The 23,081-nt window shown below is 41.6% G+C and overlaps 4 protein-coding genes across 4 annotated transcripts; 3 read left to right on the top strand and 1 right to left on the bottom strand.

The window, feature by feature from the left end:
* The first annotated feature begins 284 nt into the window (after positions 1-284).
* Positions 285-3,547, top strand: LOC122128785 (taste receptor type 1 member 1-like). The gene is made up of 3 exons (XM_042703565.1): positions 285-1,036; positions 1,174-1,905; positions 2,127-3,547. Exons 1-3 carry the CDS (start codon positions 773-775, stop codon positions 2,370-2,372), a joined length of 1,242 nt encoding a protein of 413 aa, XP_042559499.1. The 5' UTR covers positions 285-772; the 3' UTR covers positions 2,373-3,547.
* Positions 3,043-4,486, top strand: LOC122128816 (taste receptor type 1 member 1-like). The gene is made up of 2 exons (XM_042703656.1): positions 3,043-3,050; positions 3,474-4,486. Exons 1-2 carry the CDS (start codon positions 3,043-3,045, stop codon positions 4,420-4,422), a joined length of 957 nt encoding a protein of 318 aa, XP_042559590.1. The 3' UTR covers positions 4,423-4,486.
* Positions 4,487-7,250: 2,764 nt separating this feature from the next.
* Positions 7,251-11,078, top strand: LOC105900248 (taste receptor type 1 member 1-like; the record flags this gene model as incomplete). Its single annotated transcript, XM_042703655.1, has 3 exons — positions 7,251-7,565; positions 7,703-8,273; positions 9,840-11,078. Coding segments are annotated over 3 exons (1,809 nt in total), but the record flags the coding sequence as incomplete, so codon positions are not given.
* Positions 11,079-14,546: 3,468 nt separating this feature from the next.
* LOC105900247 (transmembrane channel-like protein 5) lies at positions 14,547-23,079 on the bottom strand (the record flags this gene model as incomplete). Its single annotated transcript, XM_031562704.1, has 16 exons — positions 14,547-15,332; positions 15,966-16,076; positions 16,374-16,419; positions 16,643-16,747; positions 16,959-17,037; positions 17,505-17,663; positions 18,196-18,329; positions 19,238-19,313; positions 19,539-19,634; positions 19,759-19,856; positions 19,949-20,027; positions 20,656-20,822; positions 20,934-21,086; positions 21,711-21,852; positions 22,165-22,313; positions 23,008-23,079. Coding segments are annotated over 16 exons (1,776 nt in total), but the record flags the coding sequence as incomplete, so codon positions are not given.
* Positions 23,080-23,081: the final 2 nt, after the last annotated feature.

Below are 23,081 nucleotides of genomic sequence, written 5' to 3'. Positions count from 1 at the left end.
ATGTTAAGTTAAGTGTAAGTTACACTACGTAGCAAAATATCATGAGGCAACACAAAGCTTGGTCCAAAAGGCGCCATATCTCCTTAACCTCGGGTAGCCTGTATGAATGCTGGAAGAGATTTAGTTCACTCTGCCTAATTTACATCAACAAATTCAATTAATTTCAAGTTTGCTGTACGAGGGGTCCTAATTTTTTTTCAAACATTACTTTTCAAAGGCATCTGTGTTCTTGTGCCCAAAGTTAGACTACTTCCCAGTTGTCAGTAGTCTGGAGCATATATGGAAATATGACATTATGCAAATCCATCTATGGTCATCAGGCGTCTAGAGAGTTGGGTGTCATGTCACATCTGTTCCTCCTGTAACAACAATGTTGCGAGGGATTATCCCAGTTTTAATTGTGAGTTTTGTTGGGATTATGGCCATATATGACCAATCCGAATTCAGCAAACCAGGGGATTATTTATTAGGAGGCCTGTTTAAACTTCATGATGGTCAAGGAAATCGTTCCAAAAAGCCAGAAGCATTGGAATGTCACAAGTAAGTGCAAATTCTATCATTGAATTGATAAAAGGCTGTATTTCTTAAATCTGACTTCATAAAAGTTACTATTACAAGAATGTATCCACACTCATAACAGAATTGATAGGAATTTGCTCAATCCTTAACACAGTTTTACCGTCACCGCTTGCTTCACTTAGCAACATTTGCTTAATTGTAACACCAGCCTCAAACACTTAGATTTCAGTTTACGTCTGCGAGCTACAAACGAATGCAAGTGATGAGGTTCACCGTCGAGGAGATCAACAACAGTACGGAGCTGCTTCCAGGGGTGAACCTGGGTTACGAGATCTTCGACTACTGCTCCGACATAGGCAGCCTTCTGTCTGCGGTGGATTTCTTGGCTTGTGGGAACTCCATTCACACAGGGGCCAAACGAGCCTGTCGACCCAAAGTCATCTCCGTCACCGGCCCGTTTGGGAGCACCGAGACCATCACCGTGTCTCAGCTGTTTCTGTTTAACCATCTGCCTATAGTAAGTTTAACCCAAGGCTTACTACTCTGGTGTTATTGCCATAAAGCCATAAGGTGTTTCTTTACATTCACAACAACGTTTTGAAATACAGAGGCAATGTCATCTTACTCACCTCTCTGAATATTTTCAATTTGCAGGTGACCCATGGAGCTACTAGCGTTCAACTCAGCAACAGGGAGAGGTTCCCCTCCTTTTTCCGCACGTCTCCCAGTGACAAGTTCCAAGTGCAAGCTATTGTCCAGATTCTGAAAGAGTTTAAATGGAACTGGGTGGCCTTCATTGGCGGTGACACCGACTACAGTCGAGATGCTTTACGGGTGTTTGAGAGCGAAGCACGGTTGGCTAATGTCTGTTTGGCTTACCGAGGCATAATCTCAGTCAAGGATGATTCTCAAAACGAGAACGTGTTGAAGGTGATCAATGAACAGAGGATAGGCGTTGTTGTGCTCTTTGCCCACATAGAACACGTTACTAGCTTCCTAAGGGTGGCAATAAAAAAAAAAGTGCGAAAGGTTTGGATAGGAAGTGAGACGTGGTCCTTGAGCACAGAACTGGTTAAGGAGAACAACATAGACAGTATTGGCACCGTGTTGGGGGTGACATTGCAGCAAATGGCTCCGCTGAATGGGTTGAGTGAGTTCATTCGCAAGTCTCTGAATTCTACACAGTCACCGCCTCCGGTCTCCAGTGAAACGTGCGGCCAGAGATGTGATGAATGCACAAACGCGACGGCCGAGACAATAATTTCACAGGAGTCCACCTTCAGTTTTAGCATTTACTCAGCAATACATGCCGTAGCTCATGCGCTCCACACAATCCTGTCTTGCAATTCGTCATCTTGCAGGAATTCCACTGTTGAACCTCAGATGGTAAGTGAGTGTGTTTAACAGCATTACTTTACTGTCTGTGATGACATTTATATGTGGTATACAGTATTGAGAGTAGGGGACACCTAATCTGATGGGTATGCAAAATGTGACAAGTTTAGGTTGGTGTTGTCCAAATTGTCTGTTATCAGCTTGAATTTTTTCATCAGAAAGTTATTGGTATGTATATATATATATACATTTTGTTTTATCTGTTTTCGTAGCTCATCAAGGCACTGAAAAAGGTCAAGTTCCAATTGTACAACCACAGCATAGAGTTTGATGAGAATGGAGATCCACCAGCTTTCTATGACATTGTGTTCTGGGATAGGAATAAGAGCACTCCTTTTACTGCGGTTGGGTCATTCTACTCTATCCCGACACCCACCTTCACTCTTGACCGAGGCCACTTGATCAACTGGCACACTGGTCAAACTGTAAGTTCAGTATGTCATTGCTTCCTCATATAGTTTTGAGCCCAAACAGTAGAATGTGATGTCCCTTAACTCTCCTCAGTTAAAGGTTAATTTGCATGCGTTGCTTCATAAGGAAAAAGATTGACAGAGGAGGCTTCTGTGGGAGAACAATTTAAACAAATTTCTGTTTTGGAAAACAAGAGGGGTGTTTGGCATGTGGGTACGATTTCACACCAGTCATTTCCTGTTATATTAATTCCTGTAACCGTGTCTGCGATGTTTGCAGCGTTATAAAGATCTGTTGAAGAATTAGTTTCACCTATAGTGATACAGGCCTACAGTGTCCTTCACTTTACCACTTGGTGATGTGTTGAATTTGCATGAAGTTGAATTTGCATGATTGCATGATGCCTGAAGTGCATTATTACACTTTGGGGGTCATCTTATCAGTTAGTGCCTAACCTGACTTTGCCATAGGCTCCTGAGCTGCGGTGTTCTCCCGAATGCCCATCAGGCTATAAGAGAGTTCAGTCCAGCTTCCATTCCTGCTGCTTTGACTGTGAGATCTGCACGGGAGGAACATACATCCAGAACAACACAGGTTCTCCCTCCGTGATCTTGCTCTGTCATTTATTGTATAGCTCTGCACTGCTGGCCATCTTTATGTATGATATGTAAACATGACAGGGAAGGTAACTTCCATTATTAATACAGAGTGGCAATCATGCAATGGTAATTGTGTGTGTGTTTGTGTGTGGGAGAGGGGGGGGGACAATTGTAAGCACACAAAGTACACAACAGGCCTTTATTATGATAGTGAAAACAGCTGGCAGAGAGGGCAGCTCATACGCATATGCACTGTTACATAAAAATGTAATTAATTAGTGAAAGGATTGGTTAAAGCTGGCCGTTAGCATTGTCAAGCAATCCCTTTAAACTGAACTGAACTGAATAGGCCGTTTCGGGCAGCTATCACAATAAAAATATATATAAATGTATATAAAACATGCATAAATGTCATCCCCCCCCTCCCCATCCAGCTATTATTACCTTCTTTGGGAGGGTAAAAGTCTTAAAAGGGGGTCTTAAAAAGTAAAAGAAAAGTCTTAAAAATCTCCCTAAGCCTACCTGTGTTTTTCACCATGACTCCTGTAGCCAACACACTTGTTTTGTCCTCACAGCAGATCCAAACAACTGCATCCCTTGCAAAGACTACGAGTGGTCCAGCAACCGCAGCACGTCATGCCAAAACCGGACGGTGGTGTTCTTGAGGTATGACCAGCCGGTCTCCATTGTCCTGTCCCTAGCCACCATCTTCAGCATATTACTGTGCGGCTGCACACTGGTTCTGTTTGCCTGCCACTACGACACCCCCGTGGTGAAGTCCGCCGGCGGCAAGATGTCCCTCCTCATACTTTGTTTCCTGGGCCTGTCCTCCATCAGCATCTTCTTCTTCATCGGGCGGCCTTCGCCCACGTCGTGCAATCTGGGCATCCCGACATTCCTCGTGTTCTACACCGCCACTATGTCCTGCCTGACGGTTCGCGCCTTCCAGATCGTCTCCGTCTTCAAAATGGCCGCCAGGTTGCCAAGGGCGTACGAATTCTGGGTCAAACATGGCGGACAGTGGGTGATAGTTTCAATCTGCACGATCACTCAGGTTTTCTTGAGCATCTTGTGGATGAGCATCAGTGGTCCCCAGCCTGGGCAGATGAAGCCCAACAGGGAAATAGTCTTGTTTTGCACTTTGGGCATTTATTATTTCCTGTATGCTATGTTTACTTTGGTAGTGCTTCTCAGTGTACTCTGCTTTTCTTTTAGCTATATGGGGACAGACCTTCCAAAAAACTACAATGAAGGTAAAGCTGTTACTTTCTGCTTGCTCATTTTCTTTATATCCTGGACCCTATTTCTCACACTGTTCTCTGTTTTAGAGCAGAAATACATCAGCACGATTATTCAGTTCTCGATTTTCTTCAGTGTCTTTGGTGTTTTACTTGGCTACTTTGGACCAAAATGCTACATCATCATTTTCAAACCTGAACGCAATACAGCAACATACTTTCAGGCTGCCATCCAGACTTACACTCTACAAACCAGATGAACTCCAGATTGTAGTGAAATAATGTTTGGCAAATCTCTCTCTCTCACACACACATACACAGTCTACACTCTTTTTTCTTTAGACACATCCACCATCTCCTCAGCCCAGCCAGAAATCAGACATGCAGACACAAACCATGGAGGAAGACCAGTGCTGAGTAGTACTGATTAGAAGCGTTGGTGCTTAAAGAAAGGGAGGATTAAAGAGAGATGGAGAGGGGGAGAGAGAGAGAGAGAAACACAAATCCTGGGAACTGTATTCGCAAAGAAAAAGAAACACTTCTGAACCAGGAGAGTGTTGTTACCGTGGAGATTGTCTCATTAAGAAATTATTCTTTAAGAAAACAAGGGAGTTTTTTTATTTAGGAAATATGAATAAGAAGAGGCACACAAAGAGGCACATTTTTCAAAGAACAGCGCTGTTTTTGGTGTGGTCGCTGAGGAAAATAAACATAATGTTAATTAACAGTGTTGATTACAGTTAATTAACAAGTTGATTAGGGACTGGACATTTCTTACAGCTGCTGTAATGCACAAGCATGTTGGGTGGTGATTTAGTGTCACAGGACTTTTACATTATACAAACCTGGTCCAGAAAGTAAGCTTGTATTTTCTCTTGTATAATCTGTAATTCTTTACTGCTTCTCAATCCCACAGAAAACATTCCGTATCACAGTGGTGTCATTTTCCTAGAATATACGGTTCAGATTATCTTGCAGATTCAGTGTAGAATTCATGGAAAACATTCTTATGTAATGCTAGATCGTTTCATGTACATCATATACCGCTGCGTTGGATATATAAAATCCATCTGTCATAATACACGGTCACAGAGCCTCATCTCCCTTGAAATTCCCCTTACAAAAACGAATGTAGGTAAAATAGCTTTTAAGTTCTTTGCTTCCCATAAATGGAACACTATTCAAGTGGAGTTGAAATTAACCAAGTATTTGTCTGTCAACCAATTTAAGAGCCTTTTAGATAATAAGGATGTGCCTCAATGCTGTTGTTTTAAATGATTCTCTGATTTAATTTTTTTTACTTTATGTTATTTTATTTATTTATTTTTTATACTTAATTTCTGAGTTGTTTAATGTGTTTTTTTATTTATTTTGTCTGTTTCGTTTTGTTATGGTTTGTTTATGTATTGTTCTTCTGTACTATGTAGCCTCAATCAGGGCATTGCTGCAAAAGAGCCCTGTGCTCAGTCAATTTCTCCCTGAATAAACAATGATGATGATGATGATGATGATATGTGTGGCAACTGAAGAAAGATACCCTTCAGAAGAAATGTCAAAAGAGAAGTAATTGCAATGCCGTGGTTCTGATGTATTTCTCTGATTATAACATCCTCAACAGATCCATGATTATGGTCAGAAGTGAACATTTAAAAAAGTCAAAAGTAAAACAATCAAAACAGTTGCAATTTACTTCTAATCATGTTGCTCTGGATTGTTTTGTAATGCATTGTAAAAAGAAAATTGTAAAATTGTAAAAAAAAAAAAAAAAAAGATATACTGTGGTCCAGATCAAACATCCTCTAATCCTCAATATATATGCAAACAAACTGTCTTCTGCCTCTCGTCTTTATATAATTTTGCCTTTTGTGATCTATGGACAGCCTAAATGCAAATTAATGGCATTGGCAATACAGTGTTGATTATATTCCCTTAACTTCACATTACAGCAGGGTCCCATTTTATTAGTACCATACTAAACTTCTCAACTGTGAACTTCTCAACTCATATGTTATGTAGCCTTGAATGTTTGAAACATTTAGAACAGGTTATGAGGACTATGAGGAGATGTCTTGTGAATGAGAGAACCAATGTCAATGAGAAGCTCTATGGTTGTGTTTACATAAGGCCCAACAACAGCTGTTTATTTCAGTGGTACTTGCAAATATGCTCTTGTGTCACTTTCAGTAGACATGCACACAAACCTGGTTTTATTTGCAAGAGGAAGTGGCGTTTGTGGTTTGCAAATGACATGAATGAGATGCACAGGTTGTCACGAACTGTTGCTCCTGGATACAGTTTCACAATTGAATTATTCTGAATGAACAACAGAAGATATTTTGAGGTAATCTTTTTTTCCCATTAGGCCTTCATGTTAAGTTAAGTGTAAGTTACACTACGTAGCAAAATATCATGAGGCAACACAAAGCTTGGTCCAAAAGGCGCCATATCTCCTTAACCTCGGGTAGCCTGTATGAATGCTGGAAGAGATTTAGTTCACTCTGCCTAATTTACATCAACAAATTCAATTAATTTCAAGTTTGCTGTACGAGGGGTCCTAATTTTTTTTTCAAACATTACTTTTCAAAGGCATCTGTGTTCTCGGTCCCAAAGTTAGACTACTTCCCAGTTGTCAGTAGTCTGGAGCATATATGGAAATATGACATTATGCAAATCCATCTATGGTCATCAGGCGTCTAGAGAGTTGGGTGTCATGTCACATCTGTTCCTCCTGTAACAACAATGTTGCGAGGGATTATCCCAGTTTTAATTGTGAGTTTTGTTGGGATTATGGCCATATATGACCAATCCGAATTCAGCAAACCAGGGGATTATTTATTAGGAGGCCTGTTTAAACTTCATGATGGTCAAGGAAATCGTTCCAAAAAGCCAGAAGCATTGGAATGTCACAAGTAAGTGCAAATTCTATCATTGAATTGATAAAAGGCTGTATTTCTTAAATCTGACTTCATAAAAGTTACTATTACAAGAATGTATCCACACTCATAACAGAATTGATAGGAATTTGCTCAATCCTTAACAGTTTTACCGTCACCGCTTGCTTCACTTAGCAACATTTGCTTAATTGTAACACCAGCCTCAAACACTTAGATTTCAGTTTACGTCTGCGAGCTACAAACGAATGCAAGTGATGAGGTTCACCGTCGAGGAGATCAACAACAGTACGGAGCTGCTTCCAGGGGTGAACCTGGGTTACGAGATCTTCGACTACTGCTCCGACATAGGCAGCCTTCTGTCTGCGGTGGATTTCTTGGCTTGTGGGAACTCCATTCACACCGGGGCCAAACGAGCCTGTCGACCCAAAGTCATCTCCGTCACCGGCCCGTTTGGGAGCACCGAGACCATCACCGTGTCTCAGCTGTTTCTGTTTAACCATCTGCCTATAGTAAGTTTAACCCTAGGCTTACTACTCTGGTGTTATTGCCATAAAGCCATAAGGTGTTTCTTTACATTCACAACAACGTTTTGAAATACAGAGGCAATGTCATCTTACTCACCTCTCTGAATATTTTCAATTTGCAGGTGACCCATGGAGCTACTAGCGTTCAACTCAGCAACAGGGAGAGGTTCCCCTCCTTTTTCCGCACGTCTCCCAGTGACAAGTTCCAAGTGCAAGCTATTGTCCAGATTCTGAAAGAGTTTAAATGGAACTGGGTGGCCTTCATTGGCGGTGACACCGACTACAGTCGAGATGCTTTACGGGTGTTTGAGAGCGAAGCACGGTTGGCTAATGTCTGTTTGGCCTACCAAGGCATAATCTCAGTCAAGGATGACTTACAACACGAGAACGTGTTGAAGGTGATCAATGAAAAGAATATAGGCGTTGTTGTGCTCTTTGCCCACATAGAACACGTTACTAGCTTCCTAAGGGTGGCAATAAAAAAAAAAGTGCGAAAATTTTGGATAGGAAGTGAGGCGTGGTCCTTGAGCACAGAACTGGTTAAGGAGAACAACATAGACAGTATTGGTACCGTCTTGGGGGTGAATTTGCAACAAATGGGTCCGCTGAATGGGTTGAGTGAGTTCATTCGCAAGTCTCTGAATTCTACACAGTCACCGCCTCCGGACTCCAGTGAAACGTGCGGCCAGAGATGTGATGAATGCACAAACGCGACGGCCGAGACAATAATTTCACAGGAGTCCACCTTCAGTTTTAGCATTTACTCAGCAATACATGCCGTAGCTCATGCGCTCCACACAATCCTGTCTTGCAATTCATCATCTTGCAGGAATTCCACTGTTGAACCTCAGATGGTAAGTGAGTGTGTTTAACAGCATTACTTTACTGTCTGTGATGACATTTATATGTGGTATACAGTGTTGATAGTAGGGGTCACCTAATCTGATGGGTATGCAAAATGTGACAAGTTTAGGTTGGTGTAGTTCTAATTGTCTGTTTTCAGCTTGAATTATTTCATCAGAAAGTTATTGGTATATATATATATATATAATAAATGTTGTGTATATATATAAATGTTGTGTAATCTGTTTCCTTAGCTCGTCAAGGCACTGAAAAAGGTCAAGTTCCAATTGTACAACCACAGCATAGAGTTTGATGAGAATGGAGATCCACCAGCTTTCTATGACATTTTGTTTTGGGACTGGAATAAGAGCACTCCTTTTACTGCGGTTGGATCATTCTACTCTATCCCGACACCCACCTTCACTCTTGACCGAGGCCACTTGATCAACTGGCACACTGGTCAAACTGTAAGTTCAGTATGTCATTGCTTCCTCATATAGTTTTGAGCCCAAACAGTAGAATGTGATGTCCCTTAACTCAATTTAAACAATTTTATTTTTCAAAAACAAAAGGGGTGTTTGTTATGTGGGTACGATTTCACACCAGTCATTTCCTGTTATATTAATTCCTGTAACCGTGTCGTGTTGTCGGAATTAACACATTCTCCTTCGCCTGCGATGTTTGCAGTGTTATAAAGATCTGTTGAAGAATTAGTTTCACCTATAGTGATACAGGCCTCCAGTGTCCTTCACTTTACCACTTGGTGATGTGTTGAATTTGCATGATTGCATGATGCCTGAAGTGCATTATTACACTTGGGGGTCATCTTATCAGTTAGTGCCTAACCTGACTTTGCCATAGGCTCCTGAGCTGCGGTGTTCTCCCGAATGCCCATCAGGCTATAAGAGAGTTCAGACCAGCTTCCATTCCTGCTGCTTTTACTGTGAGATCTGCACGGGAGGAACATACATCAACAACACAGGTTCTCCCTCCGTGATCTTGCTCTGTCATTTATTGTATAGCTCTGCACTGCTGGCCATCTTTATGTATGATATGTAAACATGACAGGGAAGGTAACTTCCATTATTAATACAGAGTGGCAATCATGCAATGGTAATTGTGTGTGTGTGTGTGTGTATGTGTGTGTGTGTGTGTATGTGTGTGGGAGGGGGGTGGGACAATTGAACTGAACTGAATAGGCCGTTTCCGGCAGCTATCACAATCAAAATATATATAAATGTATATAAAACATTTCAGCATTTCCCCCCCATCCAGCCAGTATTACCTTATTTGGGAGGGTAAAAGTCTTAAAAGGGGGTCTTAAAAAGTAAACAAAAAGTCTTAAAAATCTCCCTAAGCCTACCTGTGTTTTTCACCATGACTCCTGTAGCCAACACACTTGTTTTGTCCTCACAGCAGATCCAAACAACTGCATCCCTTGCAAAGACTACGAGTGGTCCAGCAACCGCAGCACGTCATGCCAAAACCGGACGGTGGTGTTCTTGAGGTATGACCAGCCGGTCTCCATTGTCCTGTCCCTAGCCACCATCTTCACCATATTACTGTGTGGCTGCACACTGGTTCTGTTTGCCTGCCACTACGACACCCCCGTGGTCAAGTCCGCCGGCGGCAAGATGTCCCTCCTCATACTTTGTTTCCTGGGCCTGTCCTCCATCAGCATCTTCTTCTTCATCGGGCAGCCTTCGCCCACGTCGTGCAATCTGGGCATCACGACATTCCTCGTGTTCTACACCGCCACTATGTCCTGCCTGACGGTTCGCGCCTTCCAGATCGTCTCCGTCTTCAAAATGGCCACCAGGTTGCCAAGGGCGTACGAATTCTGGGTCAAACATGGCGGACAGTGGGTGATAGTTTCAATCTGCACGATCACTCAGGTTTTCTTGAGCATCTTGTGGATGAGCATCAGTGGTCCCCAGCCTTTTCAGATGAAGCCCAACAGGGAAATAGTCTTGCTCTGCACTGTGGGCAATTATTATTTCCTGTATGCTATGTTCACTTTGGTAGGGCTTCTCAGTGTGCTCTGCTTTTCTTTTAGCTATATGGGGACAGACCTTCCAAAAAACTACAACGAAGGTAAAGCTGTTACTTTCTGCTTGCTCATTTTCTTTATATCCTGGACCCTATTTCTCACACTGTTCTATGTTTTAGAGCCGAAATACATCAGCACGATTATTCAGTTCTCGATTTTCTTCAGTGTCTTTGGTGTTTTACTTGGCTACTTTGGACCAAAATGCTACATCATTATTTTCAAACCTGAACGCAATACAGCAGCATACTTTCAGGCTGCCATCCACACATACACTCAACAAACCAGATGAACTCCAGATTGTAGTGAAATAATGATTGGCAAATCTCTCTCACACACACACAGTCTAGACTCTTTTCTTTTATAGCTTGTGTAGCGCCCCCTAGCTGTCCTAGCTATTTTAGTGGAGTGTGCTGCCCGAATTCCTAAACTGTTTCCTCTATATATAATGAATACTAGGTTAAAGCATACTGCTAACACTATTATTTAAGCACATTATAAATACCATTATATAGCCCCATTCCAAATACCGCAATTCAATATCTGTCTCTAACACTTCTACTTAGGTTCACTTATATATGGATCACTATTAAACATCAAGTACACAAGGGAATACATTTAACCATTTACTTGGAAACTAACTATGAAAATATTTGTTTTTTATATATATATATATATACACACACACACACAATTACACAGAATATAACACACCAACAACGAATTTTAGTTTGACTGCGTCCAGTCACTTCACCTCAGAAACATGTATCAAACACATGAGCAAAGCAAAGCATGGCATACCCTAGCATGCTATTAGCCCACACACCAGTATAGCATAACATAGCATGCTAGTAGCATAGCATCCGATTAGCATCTACACACCCAATCACTCTTACAAACCTATTATTTCTAAGCCGGCAGATTTATATACTTATAACAAACTTATATATACACACTATTGGTGGGTACCCAAACAGATGTCAGAGGAGTGAGGCCTGTTTTCGTTGCTGGAGAGCGGTGGAGCCTCCAACAAAATGGCTACTTCGCGCCAAAAGCGCCACACAAAGGAAACAACTCCCTCGTTGTCCTCCTCACCGTGTTGGCGAGGCTGGAATGGAGATGTCGTCGCAGCAGTCCAAGAGCTGTCGGGAACTGATGATCCAGGAACCGATCGGCGAATGAGTGGCCGGGCTGGCTACTTTCTCTGACAGTTCTGGATCTCCTTCCACAGCACAAAGCTGAATTCGGCTGAACTAGCTGTTGCTGTACTTCCCTATACTCCTCAGGAACTCTGTCCGAGTTCAGTCAAAAACCAAAGCAACACAATGCGGGAAGATATCGCTATGTATATGTTAACAATGAGAGTCACTGGCCGTTCCTCCTAAATTTACTCTATACAACATCCCGTCAACTGTCACTCCTCAAGCTCCGCTCCCCGCTCTCTCCCTCTTCACTCCCCCAACACCACTTCATCTCCTCTCCCCTGAACTCTCACCCTGACTTCTAAATTGGATTATTATATATTTTAATTAATACAATGTTTAAACATGAAAACATTAGTATCAGTTTTTTAACAATATGAATTGCACCTTATACAATGAAAATAAACAACAATAAAAATACAATCATTTCAGGATACAACCAAATTTCCCATAGGGCTACACTTGTATTAAAGTAGATGTTGTCGGTAGGAAAACTGTATGATCAGGGAAAGTGTATTAAAACCGGATGTCGTCACTTTAACCCGGTCTCTGGTTGGATAAAGCTTTTCAGCAGAAATGGACAAGGACCTTTGATTTATTCTGTAGGAACCATGCCGATGCCTGACTTTTAATATTGTGTGACGTTGTTGAAGTTCAAGTTCAACATTAATAGCGATTGAATTACCCTTGTGTCGTGTAATCGCTAGCGGTAAATAAACGTTAATAACTTGAATGACTGATTAAGGATATATGTTACACATCACAAACACATGTAATCGATGGGTTTTGGGGGAAATGAGGTAATTGGTTAGCTTAGATTGCAGTATCTTAGGCGAGCTAATTGACCTGGCTAGCTATAGCGGAATTAACAGTGCTAGCTTTGTGTTTGGTCATATAGCTTCGTAAAAGTTCGGTTAACAAGTCACTTGTGTGTTTAGTTGTATGACTTCGTAAAAGTCCGGTTAACAAGTCAATTGAGCATTAAGCCACCTGACTATAATGGGTCTATTCATATTAGCATGCTAACGTTAGACTTATTAGCAGCGAGGCTAGCTAGCTACTATGTGTTCCAATGGATTGTTGGTCTAAGCGTTAGCTTCAGTTAAGACCTACGTGTACCACATGAACAACTAAACGAGTCAATGTAGACATATAAAAAGTTGTGTAGATAGCTTTATTCACATAAGCCGTATAACTTCACAAAAATAATAATAATTTAAAGAAAACCGATCGTTTGCATGCCAGGCGATCAACACAACTTCTCAACTAAAAAGTAAAGGTCCTTGTCCAGTTCTGCTGAAAAGCTTTATCCAACCAGAGACCGGCTTAAAGTGACGACATCCGGTTTTAATACACTTTCCCTGATCATACAGTTTTCCTACCGACAGATGTCTGTCAGCCCTGACAGCCTTTAAAGTTATGTTACTATGGTGATTAGATCAGTGTAATTCAAAATGAGTCCCCACATGTAAATATTTGCTCTAACGTGTTTTGTAGCTAATTCAGTTACCCAAACTGTTTGGGGTAAGGTTTTAGATAACAGTTTGCCTGCTAGTCGCCTACTATGACTATGATGGATGTTGTATTTTATAATAATAACATATTCAGCTGTCATATATATTTTGTAATGGTGTTAAGATGTGAATGTACCGTATACAACTGTGACTAGTGTGACCAATAACTTTCTGATGAAATAATTAAAGCTGAAAACAGAAAATTAGAACTACACCAACATAAACTTGTCACATTTTGCATATCCATCAAGTGAGGACACCCCTGTGCAGTCAAATGTGAAATTATAATTTTTTTTATCAACTATCACATTTTTTTTCAATACCTCATGTCCCTCTTTATTTTAGATAACAGGCTCAGTCATCCTCGGCATGGGGGATACCAGTGCTGTGCAAATGTCTGGAGACATTCTGCCATACTACAGAGACATTCTTTTGTGCCTGTTTTTGCTGGAGTGGCTGTGTTGCTCCACCTTTCTCTTTAAAATACCCCAAAGGTGTTCAGCATGTAGCCAGTTTCATAGACAGAGGCAATTCAATGTATTTTATTTCAATAAAAGCAAAAGGAACAACTAAAGGAAAAATACTGTAAAGACACAATACTTAAGTATTTAACTTAATACTTACATGAAAAACAATAAAAGATTTAAATATATTTTTTTAAAGGTGATATACTTGGCCAGGTCATAGTTTTAACTTTTTTTCTTCTTTGGAAACTCTTGCATGATTTTGGCAGTGTGCTTTGGATCACAATCATATTCCCCTTCAGCCAAGCTTCTGGAGACTGGGAGTTTTATCAGCCGGTATTTTTGGTAATCCATAAGGATTCATGGGGCCATCTAGATATGCCGTCTCCCCAACGCCCTGTGCACTCATGCAGCCCCATGTCATCATCACACTCCCACCACCACGCTTCATTCGCTGTGGTAGATCTGGCCAGGTTCATACCAAACATGTCGGACCCCATCTGAGCCAAAACAAATGATCTGGGTCTCATCCGACCAAAGAATGTGCTCCCAATAATAACGATTAACTTAGACATAATGCAATTTTGAGAGGTGATACAATTTTGAATCGTTTGACATTTAAGTGATATTGCACAGGGGTGTATTCACTTCTGTTGAATACTGTATATAAAGTGTTGTTTGTCACAACAAAGAACATGTCCTTACCACAGAGCAGGGCTGCACACCCCCAGTAGGAGATGTCCACTGTTTTAGCATACCAGGCTTCTTGCTACAGCACTCTGGTTTTAAGCTCTAAACTAGGAAATGCAAAGCACTGAAAGGCTATTTACATGATTTGTAAGCACAGTTGCAGGGCAGGATAAATAAACACAAAACAAAACAACAAAACACTAATGTATATATCAATCATTTTCAATTTAATTCTTGTCACAGTCTGTCCAGTGTTTCCAGAGATTCTCCATAATATACAAACAAACATGGCTGGCTCTGCCTTACCATCCTTCAAAGTTCAACTACAATGTAAATCACACAACTCAAAAAATGAACCTCAAATACAAATATTTGGAAGGGCTTCATTTTTAAACCATCTAAAGGGCTTGATTTAAAAAAAAAAAAAAACTGGTACTGCATCAAAGAGCCACAGCTAAACTAAGCTAAGAAACAGTAAAGTGTTTGTAGTGCAACCATAGGTAGTCACTCAACTCTGGCCAGACTCTGAACCTTCCCATTGCGTGCAGTTCCACATGTTCCCGTTCCCAACCTCATGTGTGCGAGCCATGGATCGGTTTCTGTAAGTGCTCGAGTGGACCCCCTTCAAGTGTTGAGTTTTCGGAAAGATTAAGATCAAAGTAAGGCAATGGCAAGTATCCTGGAACATTTGAACTGAATTGCTTTCCTGATTATTGATTTGTTCTTGTAAGGTAGTGTTCGCCTGTTTCTCTCAGGACAATGCGCAATGCTAATCCCATAAGACATCGTGAAGTACATGTTGCATACGGATCCTCTTTTTAAAGGGCTGGATTTTAAAGAGCTGCCATTGAAGTCGGAGGTCCAGTTGCGTGAACGTTTCATTCAGTAGTCACCGTCGTCCTCCAGCTCAGCTTGCTGCCTGGCCAGCATTGCCTGGATGAGAGCGCTTGGGGCCGAAGGGGGAGAATCCGGAGCAGGGTGTCTCGGAGGTTCTGGGGGAAAAATGAGACGGATCAGCTATCTGGGGAACAGGACTTTACTTGCAAGCACCATTATAAGAGTGACATAAGCTTGTCATAAACAAGGTTGTGTCGTTAGTCATTGTGGTTGTTAAATCCAGTGACTTTACACTGTAATTTTCACATTATTGGTTACTATAGCAACAGCTTTCAAAACATTTGACCGCCATATTAGGCTGAATCACGTGCTACCGTGGCATCAAACATGTTCATAGGTCATAGCTTCAACGGACTGTAAATTGTGAAGTTTGGGTATGTTAGTTGTTGGCTGACATGAGCTTCAAAACTTTTTGTTACACTTTTATTTACATTCATGTTTTCGCTTTTTTGTCAAGGAGGATACACACTGCCTTGCCTTTTCTTGCTAAATATTAGGTATGCTCTAGCCTGGGTCAGGCTAGGTATGCTCCTCCATTTGTTAAAATTTGGGTTCTCAAACTTCTCACAACACAAAATGGTTAGCCAGCACTATCAACCACTGATTACTCTTCTTTGTCTTTCAACTGGTGCCACCAAATTCCGATATAATATATAAAAATCTGTATCTTAAAGAGCTGGCCTTGAAGTCAAAGGTCCAGTTGTGTGAACGTCTCGTTCAGTAGTCACCATATTCATCCTCCAGCTCAGCCTGCTGTCTGGCCAGCATGGCCTGGATAAGAGCGCTTGGGGCAGAGGACGCCGGGTCCACCATGACTGGAGCTGGGTGACTCTCAGGCGCTGGGGGGAAATAAGATGGAGGATCAGCTATCTGGGGGACAGAACTTTACTTGCATACTTTACATAAGCTGTTAAATCCATTTTACAACTTCTAGTAAAACAGGAAACCAAGGCTATTCAGCGGTGCTTCAGCCCTGGTCTTCAATGAAAAAAGGCCAACTGCTATAGTCTACTTAATTATAATTTTCATCATTGATGTCATTCAAACATATATGGAGATGTTGGATGCACTGTAACGTAGGAACTTTGATTGACTGATTGATTGATTGATTGATTGATTGATTGATTGATACTCACTCTGGTTATAGTCAGGCTCTGCGTACCACTGTCTGTTGCTGAAATTCTGAAAGAAGTCGACATTGGTTCATAAATGCACATGCACCCAACACTAATTTCAATGCGTGTGAAAGTTACTCAACACTACTTTTAATGCATGTGAAAGGTAGAAATGACTAAAGAAATATTTTGTATGCTTAACTAGAACATACTTAGAACACTCCAAAAATAAATTTAATTTACTATAATACAAGAAGATACATAAAACAGTAATAGTTGTGAAAACCAACCCTTTGGTTGGTCTTTGTCCTTGTTTTCCGTTTATTGGCTGAAGATTTTTTAGCTTTCTGAAGATTTTGCAACTTTTCAAGCAGGAATCCTTTATCCTTCCCCTCCTAAAGTACGAATGAGAAAATGAATCAGCATAGGAGAGCACACTATTTCACACCCATATGCACCAACAATTATAAACATTGAAATAATACAACATTATTGACAAATACAAAATATACATGGCTAGATGTGCTAACCACTATATACCATTTATGTGAGGAATAGGTTTACATAATAGCATCCTTGAGTCCAATGGCAGTGATGCTAACTCACGTTGGCAATACGCTGTCTTAGCTGGATGATGAGGAGCTTTCGGCCCTTTATCACTTGCCAGAAGAAGAATGTCAGCACTCTGTCAAGAGAACAACAGTGCCATCAGCAGCGTTAACTCTGGTTCAGTGGCTAGTGTATCAAACAGGACGAAATAAAACAATGTTTGATTGGTTTAAGGTCAAATGATTCATTTTAGTGTTGCAGTTCAATGTCATGCATGCTCTTTATAATTATGCTGAACTACTGTAAACTATTCCACCTTAAGCACATTGAACATTGTGTGGTTATTCACACAATATTCATTTTTGATTATTCAATATTCCTATGTTTAGTTGGAAGCTGTCTTCATAATGATCATTTGGATGTGTGTGCAGTCTGTGATGTTTCCAAGTCCCCCCCTCCCTCCCTCCCTCTCTCTCTCACGCACACACGCACGCACGCTCGCACGCACGCACGCACGCACGCACCCACAGACACAGACACAGACACACACACACACACACACACACACACACACACACACACACACACACAGCAGTAACGTACAGGATGAGGAGGGACACGAGGAAGAAGAAAAGTTCGCTTCTGATCACTCGCTCGTAGATCCACACCACCCAGGCCTTCTCCGTGCTCATCCAATGCTCCACCACGTCATAGGGCTTGTCCAGGTCGCGGAAAGGACCGCAAGACTGTGAGGGTTTTAAACTGAAATAAAACAAAATGCACCTAAATGAGCTACAGAATCAGAATTAGAATCAGAATCAGAATAGTATTTATTGCACAGGGAGTCACTCTTAGACGCAGGCTCATCTCTCAAAGACAGCTGGGGATGTTATCTTTTAAAACTCATACTTTACGCAGCATCATAAAGCATGTCTGTGTGATTTTCAAAGTTAAAGTAAAAAAAAAAGAAACGTAATACCATACGAAAGAGAATCCATCATGCCTTAGAGTTGATATCAAGGCTTTAGATTGTAGAACATTTGCCAGATCAGAATATTTTGTGGCGTCCTCTTATTGTTTCGCTTTTCCAATAATAGGATATGACTAATGAACAGACTGCTGGGAATGATAGGACTCTATGTCCTTGTGACAAGCATCAATCCTTCACTAAACATCTTGTCATATGCTTTGGAAACAGTATTAGCCAAATTTCCTGTAGTAAAAAAAACAAACAAAGCCCAAAGACCATGATGCCTGTCCCAGGACAGAGAGACCAGAAGAGCACCAGCACTACCTCCAGACGGTGTAGGCCACCATGGAGAGCGCCCCCACGAAGGAGGGGAGGAAGAGGAGCGCTATGAAGATGGTCTGCATCTGAGCGGCCCGGCCGGACCGCCGCGGGGGCTGGCAGTTGCGCATGAGGCTCACCTGTGCAGAGAGGACAGGAGAGACTGAACCAGGACTGAACCAGGACTGAACCAGATCACTTATGCAGAATTCATACCATAAATTTGGTGACAGAATATGTGTGAGGTTTCCATCTAAAGGCAGTACATGCAGGGGTATTGAATTGTTCAGTATAGGCTGTGCACCAATTACCATACAAATACGCAGGAAATATGTTGTTCCATACATTAAAAGGTTCCATACATAAAAGACCAAAGCTTATTGACTTCTTCTGTACTACACGTATGGCTGGTGATTTGTGCTCTTGCAACACTGCAAGTAAGTCCTGATGACTGACTGTGTCTTGTTTGAGGAATCCTAATCACAAGCACACAATGTTCTTGAAACCATTTCTGTTGACATAGTGAGTGCAAGGACACCTGCGGTTTTGAGATTGCATTCTTAATCGATTCAAACCGTATTTGCGGCTACGATAAGTCAGCCTGATAATATTATTTAATCTGTCCCACCGCATAATGGTTGTCAGATGATGGAGACGGATCAGTGGTGGCTCAGTGTAATCTGGCCAGGATTACTGCAACATGGCGAGTGACGCATTTTTACACTCTCACTTCATGTGACACTGAGCCATATTTTCACCAGTATAAATAGACCCCGGTACACCTGGTTGATTAAAATGTAGCAGGTACTAGTCATCTGTGTACCACATTGGACAAAACAAAACATTACAAAACTTCACACAATCTTCAGTCTGTTTGTCTGTCTATGACCACTAGAGGGAGCCCAATAACTCCCTGGGCTCTTTCAGCATCAGTCAGTCAGTGACACACCACCACTGCTTGTATTATCACTGATGAATTTGTGATCGTTATTAGCCTTTCCTGCTTTCCCTTGTCATCATTTTTTGTTGGTCTGTGTATGGAGTTTACCTTTTTGACGTAAAAAAGAATGAAGAACTTAAAAATCTGTATGACTGTCAGGAGGGGGGAGAAATAGATCGCAATCCTGTTGAGGAAAAAGTAAAGAAGTTTGATCATTATAATGAGTAACCTTGAGGTAAAGCCCATCAACCAGAGCAAACATGCTGGAATGTTCCCAATAGATAAGGGTCACAGTAGAGGTCAAAATGTATTTAGTAATCTATTCACTTATTAAACTTTTTGCAAATATTTTTGTATGTGCATACAGCTGCAGGTTCTTGTGCATGTGTAAGAGGGAACACTGTAATACCATGCAAGCGTCTGTGAGTAGATGAGGTCTAGAACATTCCGAGCAACGTCAAATTCAGGAACCCCAAGGCTTGGCACACATTTGCTGCCAATGACACTGTAGAACAAAAGAAGTGACAAACAAACAAAAAAACAAAAACAAGGGGATGCTCATTAGTTTCAGTGGTGTCTGTGAAAAGCTACAGATCGTCCTTAACGCCAAAATAAAATGTTATTCTTACTTGCTTAGAAATTCCCCAAAGAAGGACCCTAACAATAGGAAGAAGAAATCGACAACCACCAGTCGGTACAAGGCCTGGCCGATGGAGGACTCCCAACACTAAGACAAAGAAAATAATGAATAAAGATGATCGTCACTCATCCCCACTCGGCCTCCAAAGGTATTGGGAAATAGTTTATAGCAGAATTTACCGTGTTTGGTTCCCGTGCTACAATATCCATCCAGTTATAACAGAGAATCCCCAGAATAGACATCTTCAGGAAGACGTTTCTGTGCGAAGATAAGACAGGGATGAATGATAGCCTACGTGATTCCATATATAGGTCCATAAATATTTGGACATTGACACAATTTTCATCATTTTGGAGTGCTTTAAGTGCAGACTGGTGGTTGCTTAGAAATTCCCCAAAAAAGGACCCTAACAAGAGGAAGAAGAAATCGACAACACACACATATAACATTTGTTATATGCACATATAACATTTGTTATAATTCCTACACCGTTCACCTGATTTGGATGTAAATACCCTCAAATTAAAGCTGAAAGTCTGCACTTAAGGCACATCCTGATTGTTTAATTTCAAATCCATTGTGGTGGTGTACAGAGCCAAAATGATGAAAATTGTGTCAATGTCCAAATATTTATGGACCTGACTGTAGGTCACAATCAAAGCCGCTTTAGATCTGACCTAAACCACATTTGCAGCTAGTATAGTTGCTCTTTTTGCCATTTAGCCATGATATCTGAATGAATTCCTTAGTCAATTGACTTATACTACAAACAAATTCCAATCCTACCTTTTGCGCCTACAGAAGAACAATAAAAAACGTAATAAATAGTAATAATGAATCAAATAATAATCTGCAATATTGAGATAGAGGGAAGGTCAATTCGAACCTCATGATGACTGCATAGACCTGCGTGCGTGGGTTAGAGAAAACCTCAATCTTGTTGAAGAGGGAGTAAATCAGTGGGACCACGAGGTTGATGAGAGACACCACAAAAGGCACCAGCAAGGTTGAGGCATCTGCCAACAGGTCAGAACCTTCGATTGGTTGGGCCTGCTGTGAAAACCCCAACACAAATTCACTTCAGGAGGGAAATATTTAATATGACCTTTCTTTCAGAGCGGTAACCGATCGGCGACCAGCCAGCTCTTTAGGATGGACGGGTACCTTTTGCTCAAATTCAGACAGGAAGTATATGGCGGCGGAGGCGCCGACGGCCAGCCCAGTGGAGAGCAGCCATGTGCCCAGGTGGACCCCGAAGCGCTTGAGCTTCTCCGAAGAGGACAGCTGGTCCTGCTGGGCCTTTTCTGAGAGAGACTCCTGCAGTCGTCCAACACATAAGGTAAGGGAGTGGAGAAGGGTTAAGAGACTCCTGCAGTCAGTGGTGTAGTCCAGGGTATATGCAGGTATACGGAGTATACCCACTTATTTTTCAGTCAGCATTGTGTATACCAACTTCTCAAAACAGGGCGTTTATCCTGTGCTATATGGGCTGCTTACAAAAATTGCAAAATTAAGAGTATACCCACTTCTCCAGGGACCACTACACCACTGCCTGCAGTCGTCCAAGACATAAGGTAAGGGTTAAGAGACTCCTGCGGTCGTCCAAAATGTTGGTTAAGGAGTTTAGAAGGGTCAAGGAGGAACTTGGACTAAGAAAGCGTTCCTTACTAAAAGGTGCCTGAAAAAGGCGACCATCATGCTAACACTTTTTTTTCAAAACTAAGGGAAACCCGTATTTGCATTGGTTTCCAGGTCAGGTAATTTAAGTACATATCAAATGTTCTCCCAGAAAGGTCACTCGAGGTGAACATGACACATTTCTGAAGGTCTCAGTCCATGATGAGAATCCATTTGTGAGGACACACAAATACCCCAATGCTGTTTAAAAACAAACAAACAAACAAACAAACATGATATCAGGGGTGTTTTTCCTCCACCCACCTTGAGCTGGATGGTGAGGTTGGCCTTGCGCTGGCGGACGGCTCTCTCGTTGGTGACGCTGAAGTCCCAGCTGCAGAGAAGGATCCAGGCCCCACCGGACGCTCCCTCCAACACGTAATTGCTCTGGAACGACCTCGCCATGCTGCAGGGAACAGAGAACAGAGACCTTAGTTCGGACCCTAAACCCAATGCTTTAAATCAGCACTTTTACGGTCTTCCAAGACCCTGAACTTGAACTGCCACTTAAGTTCAATGCTCTCTGAAATGGAATGAGACTCTGTATATGCTCTCAGGCTGGGGCTGTGTGTGTGTGTGTGTGTGTGTGTGTGTGTGTGTGTGTGTGTGTGTGTGTGTGTGTGTGTGTGTGTGTGTGTGTGTGTGTGTGTGTGTGTGTGTGTGTGTGAAATGTCCTAAATGTAAATAGTTCAGGTACAAGAAACGGCTGACCTCTGACCTGTATATTAGAGAAACCCCACAGAGCACCAGGTACACCGCTATGGTGAGGAGGTAGGCCAGTTGGGTGTTGTATGGGGCACTGGACGATGATGCCACTGTGTGGTTACTGTAACCACCATAATACATGACTGTGTTGCTGAAGTAGCCCTGTGAGAGATGGGGAATGTACATTAATAACCTATATATAAGAAAAAAAAGACATGTAGGCCTAATACATTCAGGAATAGCCTAAATTATGTAAAATAATAAGCCAGGTAAATATCTTGGATAGGTTAAATTACTTCTATTTTTATTAGTGCTGTCAAACGATTAAAATATTTAATCGCGATTAATCGCATTTATGTCATAGTTAACTAAACGGCGTGCCTATTGTTTTGCTTCCGGTCTAGCTAGATCCGGCGTGGTGCTGTAATTTTTCTAAGGTTACTATTTGTTGCAACAGCATTTGAAAGAAAACTACACAGTTTGCGAGGCCAAAAAGAACGTTAATCTAAAAAATAAATAAATAAATAAATAAAAAAATGTTAATCTCGCGATTAAAAAATTCATGTCGTTAGAAATGGGTTTGCGTTAACGCCGTTAATAACGCGTTAAACTGACAGCACAAATTTTTATCTGTGCATATCTTAGAGACAGGGAGTGTGATTCAGTTTTCTGAAGGTGAGAGTGGAAGTCACACAGCACACAAATAGAAAGGACAGCTACTGGATGATGAGGAGAAATTTAAATAAAAAAAATTAAAAAAAGTGTGTTGGACTATAATCACGGACTCCAGCTCTTATGTTGACGATTTCTCCCCCGGCCCACAAGAATAAACGTGGATGAAGTAATGTGAACTGACCATTCCCGTGAGAAGTTCCAGTCCGGTGAACTGGGATGTGGAGAGGGGAACGTCGGAGACCAGCTGGGGGATGG

The sequence above is a fragment of the Clupea harengus genome, chromosome 24 (assembly GCF_900700415.2).
Source record: "Clupea harengus chromosome 24, Ch_v2.0.2, whole genome shotgun sequence".
NCBI lineage: Eukaryota > Metazoa > Chordata > Actinopteri > Clupeiformes > Clupeidae > Clupea > Clupea harengus.
This window is presented reverse-complemented; position numbering and strand designations above follow the sequence as displayed.